The following is a 26,405-nucleotide window of genomic DNA, read 5'->3' as shown; positions in this document are numbered from 1 at the left end:
TCTTCGTGTTCTGCTTTAAAATCTTTGATTATGGATTTTAGAATTTTCCCCAATTCTAATGTCAGGCTTACTGGGCTATAATTCCCTGCTTTCTCTCGACCTCCCTTTTTAAATAATGGGGTTACATTAGCTATCCTCCAATCTGCAGAAACTTTTCCAGAGTCTATAGAATCCTGGAAGATGATCTTCATGCATCCACTATTTCTAGAGCTACTTCCTCAAGTACTCTTTGATGTAGATCATCAGGTCTTGGGGATTTATCAGCCTTCAATCCCATCAATTTCCCCAACACCATTTCTCCACTGATATTGATCTCCTTCAGTTCCTCCCTCTCACTAAGCCCTGCGTTCCCCAACATTTCTGGTACCTGATTTGTGACCTTATTTGGGAATAGAGAACCAAAGTATGTGTTTAGTTGCTCAACAATTTCTATAATACATTCCCCTGTTTCTGACTGTAAGGGCCCAAATTTGTCTTCACCAATCTTTTTCTCTTTGCATACCTATGGAAACATTTAGTCGTTTTTTATGTTCACTGCAAGCTTACTCTCGTACTCTATTTTCCCTTTCTTAATCAATCCCTTGGTTCTTCTTTGCTGAATTCTATCCTGCTCCCAATCCTCAGACCTGTTGTTTTTCTTGGCTAATTTGTATGCTTCTTCCTTGGATCAAATACTATCTCTAATTTCCCTCGTCAGCCCTGCATTTACCACCTTTCCGGTTTTACTTTAGTGCCAAACAGGAATAAACAATTGTTACAGCTCCCCATGCTCTCCTTGAATGTTTGCCATTGCCTATCCACCGTCATCCCTTTCAGTAACATTTCCCAATCTATTGTAGCCAATATGCACTTCATACCATAGTATTTTCCTTAATTAAGATTCAGGATCCGTGTCTCAGAATCAATAACTTCACTCTCCATCTTGAAATTATGGTTGCTCATCCCCAAGGGGTCTCGCACAGCTAGATTGCCAATGATTCCGTTCTCGTTACACATTACCTAGTCTAGGATGGCCTGCTCTCTAGTTGTTTCCTCAATGTATTGGTCCAGAAAACCATCCCTTACACACTCCAGAAATTCCTCCTCTGTGGTGTTGTGGATAATTTGATTTGCCCAATCTATATGCAGATTAAAATCACCCATAATTACAGATGTTCCTTTATCATGTGTTTCTAATTTCCTGTTTCATGCCATTGCCAACATCACCACTGCAGTTTGGGGGTCTATATACGACGCCCACTAATATGTTTTGCCCCTTGGTGTTTCTCAGCTCTATCCATACAGATTCCACATTCTCAGAGCTAATATCCTTCCTCACGATTGCGTTAATTTCCTCTTTAACCAGCAATGCAACCCCACCACCTTTTCCTTTTTGTCTGTCCTTTCTCATACCCCTGGATATTCAGTTCCCATCCTTAATCTCCCTGCAACCATGTTTCCATAATCCCAATTATATCATATAATAATAATTGCTTGTCACAAGTAGGCTTCAATGAAGTTACTGTGAAAAGCCCCTAGTCGCCACATTCCGCCGCCTGTTTAGGGAGGCCGGTATGGGAATTGAACCCGCGCTGCTGGCCTTGTTCTGCATTACAAGCCAGCTGTTTAGCCCACTATGCTAAACCAGCCCCTAATAATAATCGCTTGTCACAAGTAGACTTCAATGATGTTACTGTGAAAAGACCCTAGTCGCCACATTTCGGCACCTGTTCAGGGAGGCTGATATGTGAATTGAACCCATGCTGCTGGCATTGTTCTGCATTACAAGCCAGCTGTTTAATCCACTGTGTTCAACCAGCCCCTAAATCATACTCGTTTATGTCTATTTGCGCTATTAATTCATCCGCTTTATTGCAAATGTTCCACGTGTTAAGGCACAAAGCCTTTAAGCTTGTCTTTTTAACATACTTGCCTGCTCCCAATATTTTTTATTGTGGCCCTTTTTGAATTAGGCCCTTGGTATCTATGCCTATCACTCCTTGCATAGGCTCCCATCTCCCTGCCATTTCGGTTTAAACCAGTCCAGCAAATACTCCCCCTAGCACATCAGTCCCAGTCCTGCCCAGGCCTAACCCATCCAGTTTGTACTGGTCCCACCTCCCCCAGAACCGGTCCCAATGCCCCTGGAATCGGAAACCCTCCTCCTCACACCGTCACTTCAGCCACGTATTCATTTGATCTATCCTACTATTTCTACTCTGACTAACACGAGGCACTGGTAGGTAATGCTGAGATCAGTACCTTTGAGGTCCAACTTATCAACTTTATTCCTAACTCCCTATATTCTGCTTTTAGGACCTCATTCATTTTTTTAACAATGTCGTTTGTACCGTGACCACTGGCTGTTCATCCTCCCCCTCCTGAATGTCCAGCAACCGCTCAGAGACATCCTTGACCCTAGCATCAGGCAACATACCATCCTGGAGTCTCGGTTTTTTTTCCAATTAAAGGACAATTTAGCCTACCCTGCACATCTTTGGGTTGTGGGATTGAGACCCACACAGACATGGGGAAAATGTGCAAACTCCACACGGACAATGACCTGGGGTCAGGATCGAACCCGGGTCTTCGGCGCTGTGACTGGAGTCTCGTTTGCGGCCACAGAAACGCCCATCTATTCCCCTTACAATTGTATCCTATAACTATTGCACTCAGACACTTTTTACTCCTCCCTTCTGAATTTGGCTGTTGCTGCTTTCCAGAGAGATCATTCCCCACAAATAACCAAAATAGTATATATGTCCTGCAGGGGAATGGCCACAGGAGATTCCTGCACTGCCTGACTGGTTCTCTTGCTGTGCCTGGTGGTCACCCATTCCCTTCCTGCCTGTGGAGTCTGAGCCTGTGGTGTGACCATCTCTCTATACGTGCTATGCACGACATTCTCTGCCTCGGGGATGTTCCACAGTGTCCCCAGCCGCCACTCCTACTCCGAAACCCGGGCTTCCAGGAGGTGTAGCTTAGGAATACAAAAAAGCACGAAAAGACAAAACTCAGGAGAGGTTATGATAGTCCCAATCCCACAAAATATGACACAGTGTATGGAAAGGCTCAGTAAACCAAGGTCCACCACACTAAGAAAACAAAAAGGGACGGTCAATAGAGAATTAAAGGTGCTATATTTAAATGCGCGCAGTGTACGGAACAAGGTAGATGAGCTTGTGGCCCAGATTGTGACTGGCAGGTATGATGTGGTAGGCACAGAGACATGGTTGCAGGGGGTTCAGGACTGGCATTTAAACATCCAGGGATTCACAACCTATCGAAAAGACAGGGAGGTGGGCAGAGGGGGCGTGGTTGCCTTGTTAATTAGGAATGAAATTAAATCAATAGCACTAAATTACATAGGGTCAGATGATGTGGAGTCTGTGTGGGTAGAGTTGAGGGACCACAAAGGCAAAAAAACCATAATGGGAGTTATGTACAGGCCTCCTAACAGTGGCCAGGACCGGGGGCACCAAATGCACCACGAAATAGAAAGTGCATGTCAGAAAGGCAAGGTCACAGTGATCATGGGGGACTTCAATATGCAGGTGGACTGGGTAAATAATGCTGCCAGTGGACCCAAGGAAAGGGAATTCATTGAATGTTTACAGGAGGGCTATTTGGAACAGCTTGTGATGGAGCCCACGAGGGAACAGGCCATTCTGGACTTAGTGTTATGTAATGAGCCAGACTTGATTAAAGATCTTAAAGTAAGGGAGCACTTAGGACAGTGATCATAATATGGTCGAATTCAATCTCCAATTTGAAAGAAAGAAGGTAGAATTAGATGTAAAGGTGTTACAGTTAAATAAAGGTAACTACAGGGGCATGAGGGAGGAACTGACGAAAATCGACTGGGTGCAGAGCCTAGTGGGAAAGACAGTAGAACAGCAATGGCAGGAGTTTCTGGGAGTAATTGAGGACACAGTACAGAGGTTCATCCCAAAGAAAAGAAAGGTTATCAGAGGGGGGATTAGGCAGCCATGGCTGACAAAGGAAGTTAGGGAATGCATCAAAGCAAAAGAGAAAGCCTATAATGTGGCAAAGAGTAGTGGGAAGTCAGAAGATTGGGAAGGCTACAAAAACAAACAGAGGATAACAAAGAGAGAAATAAGGAAAGAGAGGATCAAATATGAAGGTAGGCTAGCCAGTAACATTAGGAATGATAGTAAAAGTTTCTTTAAATACATTAAAAACAAACGGGAGGCAAAAGTTGACATTGGGCCGCTCCAAAATGACGCTGGTAATTTTGTGATGGGAGACAAGGAAATAGCTGAGGAACTAAATAAGTACTTTGCGTCAGTCTTCACAGTAGAAGACATGAGTAATATCCCAACAATTCCGGAGAGTCAGGGGGCAGAGTTGAATATGGTAGCCATCACCAAGGAGAAAGTGCTAGAGAAACTAAGAGGTCTAAAAATTGATAAATCTCCGGGCCCAGATAGACTACATCCTAGAGTTCTAAAGGAGATAGCTGAAGAAATAGTGGAGGCGTTAGTTATGATCTTTCAAAAGTCACTGGAGTCAGGGAAAGTGCCAGAGGATTGGAAAATCGCTGTTGTAACCCCCCTGTTCAAGAAGGGAACAAGGAAAAAGATGGAAAATTATAGGCCAATTAGCCTAACCTCGGTTGTCGGCAAGATTCTAGAATCCATTGTTAAGGATGAGATTTCTAAATTCTTGGAAGTGCAGGGTCAGATTAGGACAAGTCAGCATGGATTTAGTAAGGGGAGGTCGTGCCTGACAAACCTGTTATGAGTTCTTTGAAGAGATAACAAATAGGTTAGACCAAGGAGAGCCAATGGATGTTATCTATCTTGACTTCCAAAAGGCCTTTGATAAGGTGCCTCACGGGAGACTGCTGAGTAAAATAAGGGCCCATGGTATTCGAGCCAAGGTACTAACATGGATTGACGATTGGTTGTCAGGCAGAAGGCAGAGAGTTCGGATAAAAGGTTCTTTTTCGGAATGGCAACCGGTGACGAGTGGTGTCCCGCAGGGTTCAGTGTTGGGGCCACAGCTGTTCTCTTTATATATTACGATCTAGATGACGGGACTGGGGGCATTCTGGCTAAGTTTGCCGATGATACGAAGATAGGAGGGGCAGGTAGTATGGAGGAGGTGGGGAGGCTGCAGAAAGATTTAGACAGTTTAGGAGAGTGGTCCAAGAAATGGCGGTTGAAATTCAACGTGGGCAAGTGCGAGGTCTTGCACTTTGGAAAAAAGAATAGAGGCATGGACTATTTTCTAAACGGTGACAAAATTCATAATGCTGAAGTGCAAAGGGACTTGGGAGTCCTAGTCCAGGATTCTCTAAAGGTAAACTTGCAGGTTGAGTCCGTAATTAAGAAAGCAAATGCAATGTTGTCATTCATCTCAAGAGGCTTGGAATATAAAAGCAGGGATGTACTTCTGAAGCTTTATAAAGCATTAGTTAGGCCCCATTTAGAATACTGTGAGCAATTTTGGGCCCCACACCTCAGGAAAGACATACTGGCACTGGAGCGGGTCCAGCGGAGATTCACACGGGTGATCCCAGGAATGGTAGGTCTAACATACGATGAACGTCTGAGGATCCTGGGATTATATTCATTGGAGTTTAGGAGGTTGAGAGGAGATCTAATAGAAACTTACAAGATAATGAATGGCTTAGATAGGGTGGATGTAGGGAAGTTGTTTCCATTAGCAGGGGAGACTAGGACCCGGGGGCACAGCCTTAGAATAAAAGGGAGTCACTTTAGAACAGAGATGAGGAGAAATTTCTTCAGCCAGAGAGTGGTGGGTCTGTGGAATTCATTGCCACAGAGGGCGGTGGAGGCCAGGACGTTGAGTGTCTTTAAGACAGAAGTTGATAAATTCTTGATTTCTCGAGGAATTAAGGGCTATGGAGAGAGAGCGGGTAAATGGAGTTGAAATCAGCCATGAATGAATGGTGGAGTGGACTCGATGGGCCGAATGGCCTTACTTCCACTCCTATGTCTTATGGTCTTATGGTAGCTGGAGACATCGTCCAGCCCTATATTTACCTGGACAAAAATTGCTTTTCACATTGGAAATAAATGCAAATGTAGCCAAATACGAAGCACCATAAATCGATTTTAGACTCATCATGCATCTGCTATTGCCAGTTTACTCCTTGTGCAAAGTTTGAATTTATTTGTAAAATAGTACATTTCCAACTGTGTACTAACGTGTGAATGGATAAAAGGACCCACAGTGGGAAATATGGCTGTTGACAAATGATCCCAGAAACATTTCAACACAGATACAGGTTATAACCTAAAGATACTAAGTGAAATATGAAAGACGGAGTATGAGTTGATGCTTGCCTTTTATCTTGAACACAGAAAGAGTTCTACAATAATTAACAATGATCCTTTATTGTAACTTGATTTAATATAAATGGAGTGGGACTCATTACTTTATCTTAAATTAAAAACATTAACAATAATTGTTGCATTGATTAATATTTCTGAAGTGCAATTGCATTGGTTCGTGATGCAGAGCGAGGCCAGCAGTGTGGGTTCAATTTCCGAACCGGCTGAGGTTATTCATGAAAGCCACGCCTTCTCAACCTTGCCTTTCGCCTGAGGTGTGGTGATCCTCAGGCTAAATCACCACCAGTCAGCTCTTCTCCTCAAAGGGCAAAACAGCCTATGGTCAAATAGGACTATGGCAACTTTACCTTACCTTCACCAAACTGCATTGATGAAGCACCTTTAAAATTGCAAAACATTCCAAGATGCTTCAGACGAGGATTGTCAAACAGAAATTTGACACCAGACTACACAAAGAGACATTAGGAGAGGAATCGTATCAGACTTTATCATGGCACGGTGGCATAGTGGTGAGCACTGCTGCCTCACAGTGCCAGGAACCCGGGTTTGACTCTGACCTCAGATGACTGTGTGTGAAGTTTGCACATTCTCCCATGTACTCCAGTGCTCCGGTTTCTTCTCACAGTCCAAAGATGTGCAGGTTGGTTGAATTGGCCATGCTAATGATGCTCAAAGGTTAGGGGGGGTTACAGGGATAGGGGCAGGGGATTGGGCCTAGGTAGGTGCGCTATCGATGAAACGGCCAGTGCAGACACGATGGGCCGAATGTCATCCTTCTGCACTGTAAGGATTCTATGAAATTCAATGAAAAAATAGATAAGTTTTAAGGAGCAACTAAAGGAGGAGATATAGGCAAGATGTTTAGAAGATAATTCTACAATTTAGGCAACTGAAGGCACAGCTGTCAATGGTATAGAGATTAAAATTGAGAACATGCAACAGATCAGAATTGGAAAAGCACAGGTTATGGGATGAAATAGGTTACAGAGATAGGCCATGGAAGATTCAAAAACATTGAGAATTTTAAAATCAAGGTGCTGCCGGGTCAGGAGTTAATGTAGGTCATTGAACACAGGGATGGATGGGAATTGGCGATCTTCTGCAGTAACTCCTTTGATACTGCAAATCCACACCAGATAGCTTCCATAAGTTTCCAACATGCAGTAGCTGTCAGTACCATGACTGGGGTAGTGATGATGAAAAGGACAGCTACAACCTTCAGTTGCTGTGGTCCTTTTTTTTCTGTATTGGAGGACATCTTGCACAAAAGATGATAGCCTGTCTCCTCAGTATCAGCCGTGACTCAATAGGTAGCATGCTTGCCTGAGTCAGAGGAATGTGTATTTCAGTCAGCACGGTGGCACAGTGGCTAACACTGTTGTCTCACAGAGCTAGGAACCCGGATTCGATTCTGACCTTGCCACCTTGTCTGCGTGGGTTTCCTCCGACAGTCTAAAGTTGTGTGGGTTAGGTGGATTGGCCGTGCTAAATTGCCCCCAAATGTCCAACGGTTAGGTGGGGTTTCAGAGATAGGGCGGGGGATTGGGTTGCTCTTTCGGAGGGTCGGTGCACTCATTGGGTCGAATGGCCTCCTTCTGCACTGTAGGGATTCTATGATTGCAACTCCACACAAACAAAAATCAAGGCTGACACATCAGTCAGAGACCCAGTCTACCTTCTTGGGGGGGGGGAACAAAAAAAAAAAAAAACAACCCATGGCAATATTTCGAAGAAAAGCAGGGAAGCTACCCTTGGTGTAAAAATAGAAGGTGCTGGAAAACTCAGCTGGTCTGACAGCATCGGTGGAGAGAGAGAAACAGAGTTAACACTTTGAATTTGGAAGGAGTCACATTCAACTCGAAACATTAACTCTGTTTTTCTCCCCAGATGCTGACGGACGCGCTGAGCTTTTGCATACTTGCTACTTTTAAGACTTCCAGCACCCACAATATTTTTTCTTTCTCCTAATAATATGCTTGAAGATCTGTTTTGTTGATTTTCAATTCCATCTTCAGTCATAACTGTGCCTGAGCTCCGACACAAAGAGCATCATGGCTTCCTGTTATGTCGATCCGGAGGACAACAACAGTCACCTATGAACACAAAGTTTAATTTAATTGACTTTGAAGAACGCACATAAAGATTGGAATTGTTAAGTAGAACTGCTGAACGTGTGGAAAAGCAAATTATTACAGAAGGAAGAATACAATAGTTGTATATACTTCAAAAGAATGTTAGATATCACATATTAACAAAAACCTTAATATATAAAAAATGTTTCATAAAAAATGCCACGCTCACCAGAATTAGTGGAGTCAGGAGTAGCATCAATGGTGGAATATCATGAAAAATTCATTCTTTGGTCCATCTTAGGAATGTTGCTGTCCAGCAATGTTTCTTGCTTGTTTTTTTTCCCCCCCAACTATGAATTTTGTTTTTCTCTTAGCTGCACTTTACAGATATATTATGCATTTCCAACAGACCTTAGACGTTACAAGGCTTCTGAAACTTTGGTTATCCTTTTAGCAATAATTTATCAACCACGTTAACAGCCTGAATTGAATGTGGTTTTAGTGTCTAGAAATGTGTCAATTTCATAAATTAAGATAACTTTAAAATCATGGAAAATCTGTATTTCCGCCCATTATATTGTCTCAAAGCTGGTTTCTTTGGTTTAATGGTTCTGTGAGTCATAGCATCATAGAGTTTACAGTGCAGTAGGAGGCCATTCGGCCCATCGCGTCTGCACCGTCCCTATCGCCGTAACCCAGTAACCCCACCCAACCTTTTTGGACACCAAGGGGCAATTTAGCAAGCACGTCCAATCCACTTAAACTGCACATCTTTGGACCGTGGGAGGAAACCGGAGCATCCGGAGGAAACCCACAGACATGGGGAGAACGTGCAGATTCCGCATAGGCAGTGACCCAAGCCGAGAAACGAACCTGGGACCCTGGAGCTGTGAAGCAACTGTGCTACCGTGCTGCCCACAAGTGGAGTGGGAAGAAAAATAAGTAGTTTTCAGGCAAGACAAGGCTTTAAATAAAGGCAATGGAGTGCTGTGCAAATATTTTCATTCTTCATCAGTGAAACCCCCATTGTTGTTGCAGTGAGTGGTAAAACAAACAGGTGCAGTGAAAATAAACCTCAAATATTGTTCTGTTCACTAAGGGCAGCACGGTAGCATTGTGGATAGCACAATTGCTTCACAGCTCCAGGGTCCCATGTTCGATTCCGGCTTGGGTCACTGTCTGTGCGGAGTCTGCACATCCTCCCCGTGTGTGCATGGGTTTCCTCTGGGTGCTCCGGTTTCCTCCCACAGTCCAAAGATGTGCAGGTTAGGTGGATTGGCCATGATAAATTGCCCTTAGTGTCCAAAATTGCCCTTAGTGTTGGGTGGAGGTGTTGACCTTGGGTAGGGTGCTCTTTCCAGACTCGATGGGCCGAATGGCCTCCTTCTGTACTGTAAATTCTATGATAATCTATGATTAATCTAGGACAAAGGTTCGGCACAACATCGTGGGCCGAAGGGCCTGTTCTGTGCTGTATTTTTCTATGTTCTATGTCCCTCCCCCTTTTGGGTACATTGGGAACCCTCGCTTTTGCACAGGGTAGGTTTGTAGCCCAAGAAGGTTCCAAACTCTTTCAGTATTTGCAGTATTGCCTTCAGTCCCTCCTGTGGCTTCGAGACATGGAGGAGCAGGTCACCTGCATAGAGTGAGACTCTGTGTTCTCTGTCTCCTCTCCAGGTTCCCTTCCAGCTTTGTGTGTCCCGCAGGGCTATCACCTATGAAATACTTAAGGGAATGGCACAAATTGTCTGTGGAAACAATTGTAATCGGGAAGGATGTGTTAACTGGTATTGTACAAATGAACACTCCAAACAGACACAAGAGAGAGGCTACTCCCAACATTGATGCTTCATTCAGCTGGGCTGCTTGCTAAAATCGAGTGGGAAAGGGTGTGCAGCGAGATTACCCTGCATATGTTCAATAGTAATTACCATGACTGTGATATGCAGCTAGTGCTAAATGCATTGTTTAGTGGCTTCAAACCTTAGGAAGGGATTCAAAATCATAGAAAACGAGAACCATTGCAAGTTAGTCTCCACTACTTAAAACTAGCTTGCACCTCTTAAAGGGATGTTGCACGTTGGGCTCAGCAGTTGGTGGAATTCTTAGCACGTCATTGTAACATGGAAAAGACTCAATAATAGCACAACATGAGAGAAAGTACGTACTCAATACTTTCTAATGCTTCACTGGAGGTATCGACGGAGCAGAGGCAAATGAGTTAGAAGTGCCATTTCCACAGGTGGCGATAAGTTTCTCAGACAAACTTTCAGAAGACAAGAGTCTAGATAACTGTAGTAATCAATGGCAGGAGTTAACCACAAAATGTTCAATGATCCCACGAGTGGGCAACTTCACTGAATGCTCAAGTACCATATCCCAATAACTGCAAATACTATTCAATGCGCTACATTATCACTCAACTGCCAACAATCTTTATTAACAGACTCAATTAAAATTCATGATTACAACGCATCCGCGCACACTTAGCACTGGTTGCAAGCCCCAACCACATCACACAATTTATGCATGCTGCCAGCTATTTAACTACGACAGCCACATCATCCAAGCAGATTGTACCACAACACACTCACACATTTCCCTCTCCCTTGTAGGACAAGATGGTGTTTATCTGGAGGCAGGAGTTAATTTGCAGAGCACAAATACATGTCCTGAACACCAAAAAGAGATGGTGCTTACCATCATTCAAGTGGCCATTGCCAAGGCCCTACCAAGCGGCAGGGCATTGAAAATGACAATATGCCTGTAACAGACTCTATTTCTCACTTCCCACAATCTCTTCTGATTTACAAATTACAGATGAAGCATGCACCTTTTGATATAGAAGACAAGATAGTGATGAAGAAGCAACACTGTCATCAATTTCACATTTGCAGTTACCAGCTGCAGTACCGACACTTGGCAAAATTTAGAGGATAGCACAGAAGTTTGGATCTGCACATGGAGAGGCACTGGCCACAAGTGGCCAACAGTTGTGCAGATGCCAAAACGCTAAAAGACTCTGCATAATAGTTCTGTGAATGACATTTCAATGGGGCAGTTTATAGGAAAAGGCTGTCAGGCATGCACAATGATATGCTTAGTGCATTGACAGGTCTGTCAGAAAACCTGTGTCCAACAAAGAGCATTGAGGTCTCCAGTGCCAACCTTTGCAGACACTTAGAGCTTTGAGCCTATCCTTCCCAGAATGGAAGCAGTAGCCAATTCAAATAGCACAATTACAGACCCAACAGCAATCCAGCATTTAATAATCGATGTCTCAGCTTCCACTGTAGCACAAGGTGAAGTCAGTCAATGAATGGATGCTGCAATGGAAGCTCAGACTTCAAACAAGGTCAGCTTTCTGCCTTGTGAGCTCAATTACTGCAATTATGATGGGGGATTGCATTGAGCAGTTTTCAGGGTGTTACAGCATTCCATCCTCCAGCTGATTATGAGGACTGCTGAGGCATCAACCTAGGTGAATGAGGAGCAAACCCTGCTATCCTTTCTCTGGATAGCAACATCCTCCTCCCATGCCTGCTACTCTACCAGTGTCCGTCAGCCAGACTGCTGACATCCATGCTGAGGTCGTACAGTCTAAACTTGGCCTTCCAATCATCCTTCAAGGCTATTTTCAGTCTCCCCATTGTAAGATACCAGTCATCTACCTTCCATGCTGTAGCCCGTAGGATAGCACTGTCCAGAAGCACTAAAACAGGCAAAGGCTCATAGACTCATTAAAGGAATTCACAATGTAATTTCTTCATGTTTTAATGAAATATGGATATAAATTTGGTTTAGGATATTTATTTTTGGTGGATTTGAGTTTTATATTGTGGCCAAACCGATGCTGTGATGGTCAGTGAAAGGGGTCAGATAAGGTGTAGTATTCTTGTTCATGAAATAGGAATTGGAGCTGTGTTTACTGGTATTGCATTCAGGTGAGTTCTTCACAGACAGCCTGATCATAAAAGATTTGTCTAGATTTCCCTTCCGTTTCTCCTCCTCAGCTACTCGCCGTACTGTATAGATAAAACAGAGACAATAGGAGGTGTAGGTCATTCGGCCCTTCAAACCTGCTCTGCTATTCAAGACGATCATGGCTGGTCCTTTAACTCAATTCTGTAATCCCGCGCTTCCCCCATACCTCTTGATTCACATGCGGAACTTGGATGTGGTTGCTGTAATGGAGACTTGGTTAAAAAAGGGACAGGACTGACAGCTAAATATTCCAGGATATAGGTGTTTTAGGTGAGACAGGGAGGAAGGTAAAAGAGGTGGGGGAGTTGCAATACTGGTTAGGGAACATATTACAGCTGTACAGAGGGAGGACACTATGGAAAAATCAATAACGAGGCATTGTGGGTAGAGTTCAGAAATAGGAAGGGGGCAGTCACTATGTGGGGGTGTACTACAGGCCTCACAACTGCCCACGGAAAGTTGAGGAACAGATATGTAAGCAGATTCTGGATAAATGTAGAAATAATAGGCTTGTTGTAGTGGGAGACTTTAATTTTCCTCATATTGGCTGGAAATCCCTTAAGGCTAGGGGTCTGGATGGTAAGGAACTTGTAAAGGTGGCCAGGAAGGTTTTTTGGAACAATATGTGGATAGCCCTACTAGAGAGGGGCCTATATTGGACCTAATACTAGGGAACGAGCCCGGCCAGCTTATCAACGTTGTAGTTGGAGAACATGTGACGAACAGTGACCACAATTCCGTAAGCTTTCAGATACTCATGGAAAAGGACGAGTGTTGTTCTAGGGGTAAGGTGCTAAATTGGGGGAAGGCTAACTACAACCAGAGTAGGCAGGATTTAGAGGCTGGTGTTTGGGCGAGGCTGTTTGAGGGTAAATCCACATTTGGCATGTGGGAGTCTTTTAAGGAGCAGTTGATGGGAGTGCAGGACAGGCATGTGCCGGTAAAAATAATAATAATAATAATAATAATAATAATAATAATAATAATAATCGCTTGTCACAAGTAGACTTCAATGAAGTTACTGTGAAAAACCCCTAGTTGCCACATTCCGGCGCCTGTTCATGGAGGCCCGTACGGGAATTAAACCCACGCTGCTGCCTTGTTCTGCATTACAAGTCAGCTATTAAGCCCACTGTGCTAAATCAGCCCCAGTAAAAGGAAAGCCAGGATTCGGGAACCATGGATGACCAGTGAAATTGAGAATATTGTCAAACAGAAAAAAGATGCATATGTGAGGTACAGGCAACTAAAAACAGATAACACACTTGAGGAATACAAGGAAAGTAGAAAAGAGCCCAAGCAGGGATTTAGGAGGGCAAAAAGGGGTCACGAAAATTCTTGGCAGACAGGATTAAGGAGAATCCCTAGGCATTTTATACGTATATTAGGAACAAGAGGGTAGATAGAGAAAGAGTTGGCCCACTCAAGGACAAAGGAGGGAAATGTGTAGAACCAGAGGAAGTAGGTGAGGTCCTTAATGAGTATTTTGCATCAGTATTCACAAAGGAGAGGGACATGCTGATTGGTGGTGTCTCAGAGGGATGTGTAAACAGTTTAGAACAAGTCGTTATTACGAGGGAGGATGTGTTAGGTGTGTTAAAAAGCATTAAGGTTTCAAATCCCCAGGGCCAGGTGGCATCTATCCCAGATTACTGAGGGAAGCAAGAGATGAAATTGCTACGCCTCTGACTGAAATCTTTGTGTCCTCATTGGCCACAGGTGAGATCCCAGAGGATTGGAGGATAGCCAATGTTGTACCGCTATTTAAGAAGGGTTGTAAGGATAATCCGGGTAATTATAGGCCACTGAGCTTGATGTCAGTGAGTGATAGTGAAATTGTTGGAAAAGATTCTCAGAGATAGGGGGCTGGATTCTCCCAAAATGTCCCTGTGGGTCATGGCGGACTCAGCCAGTGGACCTGGACCAGGAAAGAAGATCCCAATGATTGGCCCCGCGCTGCTCCATATTACCCGCCCATAAGGTCGCCCCAGTACTTGATTCCCCCCCACCCCCCACCAGGGCAGTCGCAAATCTATTGGAAAAAAAGTTGTGGTGAACTGCTGATTTTCAGATTGGTGAGGTAGTACAGTGGAATTTCCCTGGGTTCAGTACGAGGACAACTGCTGCTTTGTTACAGGGTACAATTTCATCTCTCCCAGCAGATAACACAAAACCTGAAGTGTAGAAACAGTAAGGAAGATAGTAATATATTCAAGAGAACCGAGACAGGGTGGTGAAAAGGCAGATGCTTGGGTAGATGAAATTCAACGCAAAGTTCAACGTGAAGGGATATATTTTGACAAGAAGACTATGAAAACAATACATGCTAAATAGCACAATTTTAAAAAGGTGCAAGAGGGGAGGGAGACCTGGGGGGGGGGGGGGGGGGGGGTTTGTGCTCAAATATTTGAAGATGGTAAAATAGGTTTACAAAGCAGTGAATAAAGCAAACATAAGTGTAGAATACAAAAGCCAGGAAGATATCCTAAACCTATCATATTGTAGCTCAACCGGACTATTGAGTCCTATTGGGGGCACCACACTTAAGAAGGACAGGAAGAACATGAAGGCATTGGAGAGGGAATGAAGAGATTCATTAGAATGGTTCCAGAGATGAGGATACAGTTACGTGGATAGACTGGAGAAGCTGGGTTTGTTCTCTTTAAAGCAGAACAGCTACATGGCTGAAGGGTCAATAACCAAAGGTCACAGATTCAAAGGTGATTGTCAAAAATAACCCAGTGGCGACAAGAGGAAAGACTTTACTTATGCAAGGAATGGTTAGGATTTTGAATTCACTGCCTGCTGGGTAATGAATATAGATTCAAATGTCGTTTCAAAGCAGAATTTGATAAATACACGAAGAAGAAATAATTTCGGAGAAATAGGTCAAAAATGAGTTTGTTGCTCAAACGGGATTACTCACAGAAAGAATGTGCACAGAATATGAGCTAAAAGTCCTCCTTCTGCGCTGTACTATTCGGCCATTCGATAATTATTTGTTTCCAAGAGTTAAGACTCACACCAGGAACAGAAGAGTGATTGAAAAGCTTGTACAATTCTCGAGAGAGTTTAGTGGAAAAAATGTCCTAAAGAAGATTCTCAGTGTCGAGGAATGGGTTTTGGGGAAGGCCAGTGACACTCTTGTTTCAGGGTGTGTGATGAAGGGGGAGGTGAGAGGTATAGTGGTTTAGAATCAAGATTTCTGTACTTACAGTTGCTATACATGTATCACCACAAAATTCCTGAACGATTTTGGGGATGGATAGCAAAGGATTTAGCAGGCATGTAGGAAGCTCCATCTTCTAGTCCAGTATATTAATGGGGTAGAGGAGTGGAAGATGCCTGGATCCAAGCATTAAAGTGCTGATTTTACAGGGTTCATTGAAAATATTTAGCTCAAAAAGTTCCAACGGCGAAAATGGGGAAGGAGTCAATACTTAAGGCACAAATCATCAGCTGGTGTTACACAGAAATTGGAGGGAGTTATCCATAACTAACTTGAAAAGCACTAATCAAGTCAAAAGGGGATGGAATAGAGGCGGCGGGAAAAAGGCCCGAAAGATGATGCTCTTGCATTTTGAGAAGTATTTGTAACATACCGTAACATTTATCCGAGGCAAAACAATTTATTGCTGCGATATGTTTGGATGTTTCTCATTTGTGAAAGCAGTTGCTGGTCCTATTCTGCCAAACCAATTTAAAGCAGAATCAGATCAATTAGTGTGTAGCCTGCCACGTGACATTAGTTCAAAAGCTAAGCAAAGACAGAAGACTAGAGCACAGCACCACCTATAGGCAGAACTGCAACTAATCGCTGATATATTAGAAAATAAATTTATTTTTATTAATACAGCATTTTCATTATAACTAACAAACCCACCAACAATACAACCCCAACCCGATCCTGTCCCTCAACTACAACCAGCCTGAACCCCCTCCCACCCCCTTAAAGACAACAAAACCGTAGCAAACCATTGGGGGTGGCAGGGGGGAGGGGGGAGGTGGCACAGTGGTTAAGCACTGATGCCTCACAGCGCCAGGGACCCAGGTTCGATTCCGATCTCAGGTGACTGTGTGGAGTTTGCACATTCTTCACGTGTCTGCGTGGGTTTCCTCCGGGTACACCTAATGTTCTGAAGGGTTCTGCCATTTACAGTGTAATTCGGATCCTCCAAAATGCATTACCTTGCATTTGTCCAGATTAAACTCCATCTGCCATTTCTGTGCCCAAATCTCCAATCTATCTATATCTTGTTGTATCCTCTGACAATCCTCGGCACTATCCTCCGCCAATCTTCATGTCATTCGCAAACTTACTAATCTGACCACCCACCTTTTCCTCCAGATCATTTATATATACTACAAACAACAGAGGTCCCAGCATTGATCCCTGCGGAACACCACTAGCTACACATCTCCATTCTGAAAAACGGCCTCCCACCGCTACTCTCTGTCATCTATAACCAAGCCAGTTCTGGAGGGGGCTCGACGGGGGCTTTAGGAGGTGGCAGCGGGCAGGGATTGAGAGATTTGGGTATCTCGGATAGAGAAGGAGTTTGAGTTACCGGGTGGGAACGGATTCCAGTACCTGCAAGGACAGGATTTTGTCCAGAGGCAAGTTCCAAGCTTCCCTCGCCTCCCTCTAAGGGGACTACAGGGTAAGGTGATGTCCAGAACAGGGGTTGGGGTGATGAGGGCCTCGGAAATATATAAGGAACTGAAATATATAAGGAAGTCAGGCTATGGGAGAAGGCCCGGAGAAGAGCCAATGCATCCTCATCGTGTGCCAGGCTCAGCTAGATCCAGTTCAAGGTGGTCCACAGGGCTCATATGACTGTGGCCCGGATGAGTAAGTTTTTTGAGGAGGTGGAGGACAGATGTGGGCGGTACATATGTTTTGGGCTTGTCTGAAAATGAGGGTATTTTGGCAGGGACTCTCAGATGTCATGTCAGAGGTCCTGGAAGGGAGGGTGATTCCGAGTCCAGAGGTGGCAATATTTGGAGCGTCGGAAGATCCGGGAGCCCAGGAGGGGAGAGAGGACGACGCCTGGAGACGGATTTTAATGCAATCAAGGGACTCAGAGCCTCCAAAGTCAGGGGTGTGGGTCAGTGACATGACAGGGTCTCTTCGGCTAAAGAAGATTAAGTTTGCCTTAAGGGGCTCAGTACAGGGGTTCGCTTGGAGGTGGCAGCCGTTCATCGACTTCTTTAAGGAAAACTGACCGTCAGCAGGAGCAGGGTGGGGTAGGGTGGGGGGGGGGGGGGGCACAGAAGTGAAGACTAAGAGCAGGGAATCTAATATATGGGTAGCTAGGAGTTAGGGCAGTGGGAAATTGGGTATGTTATTGTTGGGTTTTTGCATGTGCTGGACCGCTCTGTTGTTTAGAATGTTAAAATGTAAGAATTATAAATGCCTCAATTAAATATTTTCTAAAACAAAGCCAGTTCTATATCCATCTAGCCAACCCACCCCAAATCCCATGTGATTTTAGTTTTTTTGTACCATGTGGACCTTGTCAAACGCTTTACTAAAGTCCATATAAACTGCACCCACAGCCCTTCCCTCATCAATTTTCTTTGTCACCTCTTTAAAAAACTCAATCAAGTTGGTGAGACATGGTCTTCCTGTACAAAACCATGCTGCCCATCACTAACTAGTCCATTTTCCTCCAAATGTGCATATATCCTGACCCTCAGTATCTTTTCCAAAAACATCCCCACCACTGATGTCACTCACGGACCTATAATTTGCTGGATTGTCCCTGCAACAAGAGCACAACATTGGCTATTCTCCAGTCCTCTGGAACCTCGCCTGTGGTCAAAGAGGAAGTGAAGATATCTGTTGAGGCCCCAGCTATTTCTCCCCTTGCCTCCCGCAGTAACCTTGGAAAGATCCCATCCGGCCCTGGGGACATGTCTACCTTAATGCAATTTAGGATCTCCACACTTCATCCTTTGATATATTGATGTTCTCAAGAACGTTCACATACCATTCCCTGACCTCAACATCCGTCATGTTCTTCTCCCTGGTGAATACTGATACAAAGTACTCATTAAGGATCTCACACACGGGGGTTATTGTATTTTGTATATTGTATTTTGTTGGAAGTCTCACGTATAATTTTTGCTTGTTTTGTGCTTTTTGTTTTCTCTTCTGGTTGGAGTGTTTTGTTGAAAATTTGACTAAATATATATATATTTTAAAAAAAGATCTCACACACTTCCTGTGGTTCCACGCATAACTTTCCTCCATTATCTTTGAGTGGGCCTACTCTTTCTCTTGCTCCTAATATATGCATTAAAAGCCTTGCGATTCGCCTTGACCATGTTTGCTAAAGATTTTGACTATGCTTGCAATTTGCCTGGTCATCCATGATCCTCGAATCCTGCCATTTCTACCCTTCATTTTTGTGAGGCATGCCTGTCCTGAACTTCAATCAACTGGCCTTTAAAAGCCTCCCACTTGTCAGAGGTGGACTTATCCTCAAATAGCCGCTCCCATTCCACATTCCCCAGTTGCTGTCTAATGTGGATGTAATTGGCCCTCGCCCAATTAAGCACCCTCACTCCGTGGGCCACTCTTGTCCTTATCCATGACTAATCGAAACCTTACGGAATTATGGTCCTTAAGCCCAAAATGCCCCCCCACTGAAGCATTAATCACCTGGCCTGGCTTATTCCCCAATACCAAGTCTATGGCCCCCTCCCTGGTTGGGTTGTCAACGTACTGTATCAAAAAGCTCTCCTGGACACATCTAGCAAATTGCTCTCCATCCGAGCTCCTGGCTGTAAAGGATTCTCAGTCAATATAGGGAAGTTAAAGTCACCCATCACAACTACCCTGCTTTTTTCACACCTTTTCAATATCTGACTACAACTGCTCCTCTGTCTCCTGCGGGCTGTTGGGAGGTCTATAGTACACTCCCAACATTGTGATTTCACCCTTCTTATTCCTGCGCTCCACCCATTATGCCTCACTACAAGATCCCTGCAATGTGTCCTCCCTCAACATAGCTGTGATCTGCTCCCTAATTAGCAATGCAACTCCCCCACCTCTTTTGTTTCCCCTTCTGTCCTGTCTAAAACAACAATATTCCAGAAAGTTAAGCTGCGTGTCCCGTCTCTCCTTTAACCATGCCTCCGTAATTGCAATTACATCATAGTTCCATGCAGTAACCCAGGCTCTCAGTTCATCTGTCTTACCAGTTATACTTCTTGCATTGAAGCAAACGCACTCCAGGCCTACAGTCCCGCTTAGCCCTGCAGTTTTCCTCTACCGGCTCTTACTCTGCACTATGTTTATCTCAGTCTCCCTTTTTTCCCTAGTCTCTACATTTACTGGCCTGCTGTTCCGGTTCCCACCACTCTTTCACACTAGTTTAAACCCAAGATCTTACCCTTCCCTAGTTCACCCATGGCCAGAGCCCTTTTCATAAGCGAGGGTGATGGCACCAAAGGAAATGAAGGGAGCACCTTGCGCAAAAATTCACACACCTGCAAGTATCTAAATACATTCCCCCTCAGGAACTGAAACTTCTCCAGCAGCTCGTCTAGGTCGGCGATCCTACCCTCCAAAAACATATCTCTAAACCTTTCCAGCCTTCCTTTGTCCCATGCTTTAAACGTTGAGTGAGCGGCACAGTAGCTAGCACTGTTGCTTCACTCCGCCAGGGTCCCAGGTTCGATTCCCAGCTTGGGTTATTGTCTGTGCGGAGTCTGCACATTCTTCCCGTGTCCCGGTGGGTTTCCTCCAGGTGCTCCGGCTTCCCCCCACAATCCCGAAATACGTGCTGTTAGGTAATTTGGACATTCTGAATTCTCCCTCTGTGTACACGAACAGGCGCCGGAGTGTGGCGACTAGGGGCTTTTCACAAAAACTTCATTGGAGTGTTAATGTAAGCCTACTTGTGACAATAAAGATTATTATTATAAAAGTCAAATGGCACACAGCCTGTGGTTGCTACAGATCGAAGCGAGAAGAAACATGGAACCCAGCTTATGCTGTCTAAACTGTTTCCAAGTCCACAAGATAGCAATCTCCACTGGATTAGAAGAAAATCTAGCCGGAGATAAAGGAAGTGGCGGTGTAACCAGAGCCCTCAGACTAGACCCCTTGCTTGAAACCTCCTCCATTCGCCCCAGATAGATCCCAGATCTTCAAACCACACCCCCACCTTATCAATGTTCACCGCCCAGCAATAACAAAACAGATTGGGTAAAGTTAACCCCCATCTACCAATTGCTGACCCTCTACAAAATCTTCCCACACACCCAAATCCTACCCGCCCATGCAAAAGTAGAAATCAACTTGTTAACCCTGCAAAAAAAGAAAATCTTGCAAAGAAAGACTGGGAGACACTGGAACATAAACAAAAACCTTGGGATAATATTCATCTTCACTGTCTGTATCCTTCCTGCTACGGCCAGAGGGAGGGCATCCCACCTTTTCTTCACCCCATCCACCAGACCAGAAAAGTTGAGTCTTTGAAGCGTGGGCCAATCTTGGTCAACCTGAATATACAAATAGCGAAAGCTAGTCTTGGCTTGACAAAATGGCAGCCTCCGCACACCTCTGGTTTGCTCTCAGAACAGGGCAACAACACAACATTCAACAACCTACTGATATTAACTGACAACTGGCGGCCCTTCCGAAATCCAGTCTGCTCCTCCAAACTCATCTCCGGTAGACAGGGTTGCCAACACCATTGCCAACTTAGCAGTGTTTAACAACGATAGAATCCACATTACATGGGATCTTTGTCCTTCTTCTGGATCAAGGAAATCAATGCCTGTGTCAACGTGGGTGGCAACACCCCTCTGAGATATGGAATCATTGAACATAAAGCAAAAGTGGGTCCAGCTGCCACAGAATCAGAATCACAGAATAATGCAATGCAGAAAATGCCTTTCAGCCCATCGAGTCTGCACCGGCACATGAAAATCACCTGACATGCCTACATAATCCCATTTTCCAGCACTTGGCCCGTAGCCTTGAATGTTACGACATGCTAAGTGCTCTCCAGGTACTTTTTAAAGGATGTGAGGCAACCCTCCTCTACCACCCTCCCAGCCTGTGCATTCCAGACTGTTATCACTGTTTGGGTAAAAACGTTTTACCTCAAATCCTCCCCCTAAAGGTGGGGACTCTGGAGCGAAGCACTGCATAGGGTCAACTTCACCTCAACCTGCACAACTAAAAGTGGTACATAGAGCCCACTTAACAAGAACCCGTATGAGTAGGTTCTTCCCGGAGGCGGAGAATAGATGTGAGCGGTGCCAAGGAGGCCCGGCCAACCACGCCCACATGTTCTGGTCCTGCCCCAGACTTGTGGAGTACTGGACTGCCTTCTTCAAGGCAATGTCCAAAGTGGTGGGGGTGAGGGTGGAGTTATGCCCGAAAGTGACGGTCTTCGGGGTTTCAGACGAGCCAGATCTATTCCTGGGGAGGAGGGCGGACACCCTTGCCTTTGCCTCCCTGATCGCCCGCCGTCGAATCCTGCCCCATCCATCCCCTCCGCAGCCTCGTTTCATCCTTAATTCTAAAATGGGTCTCCTGTAAAATTACACACATCCGTCTTCAAACTTCTCAAGTGCCCAAACATCGGGGATATTTTTACTGGGGCTTTTAACCCTCTCACATTCCAGGTTATCAATCGGATCGGGGCCTCCAGTCCCAGCGCCCAGCAGCCCCCTCGCGATCCTCCACAAATCATACCCCACTGTGAGGCAACTCAGCAGTGCCTCAAGCTGCACCAGCTCCAGGCCCACTCAAGATGGCCGCCACACCCCCATAAAACCAGCCCAAGAACCAAGGAATTGTCAATGTTAGCAATCTTATCCCTCCCTCTCTTCCCCACCCCAGAAACCAAGCAAATAACCAATCAACCCCACCCCCACCTTAATCCCCAAGCCAAACAAAAAGTTTTACCATAAAAGAAAGTCCCACATGGGAACAGGCTGCAGACATCCCTCTTCTCCGCTCCCGTTAACTAGCTATACCACTAGCAGGGTGATCCCCACACAGGGAAAGAATCAAAGTCAACACAACAATATATCAACGATCAACCCCGCTACCCAAACCAAACTTTAATAGAGAACCCTGGAGGAAAAAGAAACAATAAGCATTACCCCTCCTCCAAAATACAATGCTCAACAGTACAATCTCTACGGTAGCACAGTGGTTAGCACCATTGCTTCACAGCGGCAGGGTCCCAGGTTCAATTCCCGGCTTGGGTCACTGTCTGTGCAGAGTCTGCACATTCTCCGTGTTTCCTCCGGGTGCTCCAGTTTCCTCGCACAAGTCCCGAAAGACGTGCTGTTAGGTGAATTGGACATTCTGAATTCTCCCTCTGTGTACCCGAACAGGCGCCGGAATGTGGCGACTAGGGGCTTTTCACAGGAACTTCATTTTGAACTGTCTCATTCCATCCGCCGGTCCAACATCTCAATGGTCGCCCGGATTGGGGCCAAAGCCTCCTCCATTGTCTTCTTTAGATTCTCAGTTATCTTCTGCAGCTGCTTCCGAAATTCATCGGCCAGAAAGCTAACCAACTTCTCGCTTGTCCACTGAGGGGCCCCAGCCTCAACAGAAGCCACCGTCGCCATGTTTTCCCCTGCTGGGGCTCTAAGGGCTCTAGACGCCATCAACCAACTTCTCCTTGTAATTACTTCTGCTCAACATTATACAAACAGGAGGGGGATCTTTGTCACACAAACTGTTCCTGTTTCTTCTCCCACGAAAAATAAATTGTTGTGTTGGACGCTCTGGATCCGTGGAACACATACAGGTCACCAACACTTGAAATAGTGCAACACTATTTTATTGAGTCATTAACTGTTTAACATACTCTCACTGTGGGTTAACATGATATTAGATTGAACTAAAGACCTTTGCCTTGTCCTAACCAGTCGATGCACTCAGCACATGGTGAATGTCTGTGCTGCAGGCTGTGAGCTCTGTCCTACTAGGAAGCTGCAGCTCGAATGAGCGGGAACTCTGATGCCCCCTGTCTTTATAGTATGTGTGCTCTAACTGGTGATTGGCTGCTGTGTTGTGTGTGTTGATTGGTCCCACTGTGTGTCCATCAGTGTGTGTGTCTGCACCATGATATACTGGTGTATATTATGACATAAATTACCTGTATATCGGGCAGAAAGGGATGAAAACAGAGTGCCCCGCCGGGAATCACCATGTGTGCGACCACTCAGTACGTCACCGCTACCAGAAGTCGTGGATACATTTCTAATGGGTATTCCCATGGACAATGTCTGACACAACAGCTTTTAATGCATTCTTAAATCTGACTTTGCAAACCTTTTATTATTTTTAATATACTCAATATAAAAAAGACCTTCAAAATATTGGTAAGATCCATGCCTCGTAACTTTCAAAAAGCTATATGACAAGTTAGGTAGTTACTTTTTGCTTGTTTATACAAATATAATGTAGTAATTACTAAACTAACCTTCAGCATCAAAACAAAGTACGTTAATGAAGCTCTTGTGCCCATCAAGTTCCTGGAGTAACTGACCATTCGCTTCATTCACATTTATATCCCAGACACGGATTATAGTGTCATAGCCTCCTGTAACTACAAGATACTGCACAAACGGATGATATTTTGCAGTATAGATGAATGAAGGATGTGGAAGGATCTTTTCAGCTGGGCTCTGATAGTTTTCTGTATTCCAAACCCTAAAAACAGTAAACACATCACGGTAAAGTTTGTTTGATCTTTTCTAAAACAACTCACCCCCATAGGTTTCATGAGCATCCAGTACTTAGAATGCTCATATTACAATACAGAATTTAGCAGTTGTACAAAGTTTACAAATCAGATAAATACACAAAAACTGTTGAAATATTTCAAAGACCTATAGGTATTGGAGTTTTCTATAACTACCTCCACAGTACGGAGCTGGCATCAACAATACCAACCAGTTATTACTATACATTCACCACATTTAAAATTTCAATCTTACCTACTGTATAGGAACTGCCGAGCAGATCTCTGTATTAATCAGTTATCCTAGATTACTTGCTCCAAGAATGAGGTCCTAGAGCATCAAATAGCAAAACTCTGAAATTATGTTAAATAAAACAATTTTTAAAGAAGAATGCTGACCTTCTCAACTCTCAAGGTCCAACATCTACACATAGCAGGCACCAACGTTCCTCACAGGAGCAACTAGATGGTGATCCAGAATGGGAAACATGGTGAATTTAACTCTTTTACCCTAAAGGCAAGGCAACTGAAAGCACTGTTTCATGTTGCAGTAATATTCCACAAACATGGTAGCCCAACAGTACCTCATCCGAATACACACGAGAGCCAAGCAGTGAACAAAAGTGGTCTGCTTGATCGGAGAACTGAGATGGGCATATTATGTCCAGGCCTCATCACTCAGCATCGAGACATTCTCATTCCCAGCTGGAATTGCTAAATATTGATTAGAAGCTGTAACCCTGTTGATTTTAGTTATGTCTTTTCACCAGGAAGAAGTAGTAAGATGAACTGCAATTCTCTGATACCACCCTTGTTGAGACAAGCCAGGTCAGAATAGGCAAATATCAGAACTGAGACCAACCTGGTCTGAAGGACTCAGTTCTATATCATGCAATGCATTTACTCACTGAGCCACCTAATTACTTGTATAGATGAAAATTAGACATATTGAATATTCATTTAATCAAATTTCTGTTTAGAGCCTGTTGCATTCGAAATATTGTGCCAAAGCACAATACTACTAGATATCTAGAAATTAAAGGTACATGAAAAGTTATGTCTCAATTAGCAGAAGCCTTCATATTAATATTAACTTCCTCAGTGATGAATGTTTGTTCATAAATATTTATTCATAATTACTATGTCTATTGTGATAATTCACAGCACTGGCCAAACTGGCATTAATTCAGGGCTGCTGCCGAGAATCATGGTCAATAGAAAAGATTTGACTGAGACTCCTCGAGCAGGTCTTTTGGCAATATGATAGGAAGAAGTGCTATCATCCACCTGGAATCGGCCAGTCAAAATTATGCAAATGCAGTTACAAACAATCTCTAAATCAAACTCCATTTCACCATTCCAACTTGAGATAACATACCTCTTTTGTAAACCTGATTTTCTGGTTTGAAAACAGAGTCAATATCAAAGCTAAACCCGGCTGCCATGCCAACATCCTGGAGTCTTGGTTGGGGGAGAAAAAGGTTTAGACTGCCAATTCAAACTGTGCCATAGTATTTGCTTAAAAAACAGTCTTATTTCTGAAGCATGATTCCTGACACAGATAAGTTATTTTTGTGTGCCAATTTGAATCCAGGGTTATCGAAAACATGCTTTGTGTTGAATTACAGAATCACAGAATAATACAGCACAGAAGAGGCCCTTCGGCCCATGAGTCTGCACCGGCACATGAAAAACACCTGACTTGCCGACCTAATCCCATTTGTCAGCACTTGGCCCACAGCCTTGAATGTTATGAGGTGCCAAGTGCTCTCCTGGTACTTTTTAAAAGGATGTGAGGCACCTACCTCTACACCCTCCCAGGCAGTGCATTCCAGACCGTCACCACCTTCTGGGTAAAATAGCTTTTCCTCAAATCCCCCCTAAACCTCCTGCCCCTCACCTTGAACTTGTGTCCGCTCGTAACTGACCCTTCAACTAAGGAGAACAGCTGCTCCCTATCTTGTCCACGCCCCTCAATCTTGTACACCTGGATCAGGTTGTCCCCCAATCTTCTCTGCTCCAGCGAAAACAACCCAAGCCTATCCAACCTCTCTTCAGAACTTAAATCCTCCATCCCAGGTAACATCTGGGTGAATTGCCTCTGCACCCCCTCCAGTGTAATCACATCCTTCCTATGTGGCGACCAGAATTGCACACAGTACTCCAGTGTACCTGAAAAAGTCCAAAGTTGGGGACTAGGGAATTTTCATAGTAACTTCATTGCAGTGTTAATTTAAGCCTACTTGTGACAAAGATTACTATTATTTTTTTAATAAACATTTTATTGAGGTATTTTT

General features: G+C 44.3%; 1 protein-coding gene across 10 annotated transcripts in view; it reads right to left on the bottom strand.

Moving 5' to 3' along the window:
* The window catches only part of ahi1 (Abelson helper integration site 1), a 537,691-nt gene that overhangs the window by 366,936 nt on the left and 144,350 nt on the right, over nucleotides 1-26,405 (bottom strand). For all 10 annotated transcript variants that reach the window (XM_072499698.1, XM_072499696.1, XM_072499702.1 and 7 more), the window contains one exon: nucleotides 23,848-24,077. In XM_072499698.1, the coding sequence (XP_072355799.1) occupies nucleotides 23,848-24,077 (230 nt within the window). The remainder of the gene's footprint in view (nucleotides 1-23,847; nucleotides 24,078-26,405) is intronic.

This window comes from Scyliorhinus torazame, chromosome 4 (genome assembly GCF_047496885.1).
Source record: "Scyliorhinus torazame isolate Kashiwa2021f chromosome 4, sScyTor2.1, whole genome shotgun sequence".
Taxonomy (NCBI): Eukaryota; Metazoa; Chordata; class Chondrichthyes; order Carcharhiniformes; family Scyliorhinidae; genus Scyliorhinus; species Scyliorhinus torazame.
This window is presented reverse-complemented; position numbering and strand designations above follow the sequence as displayed.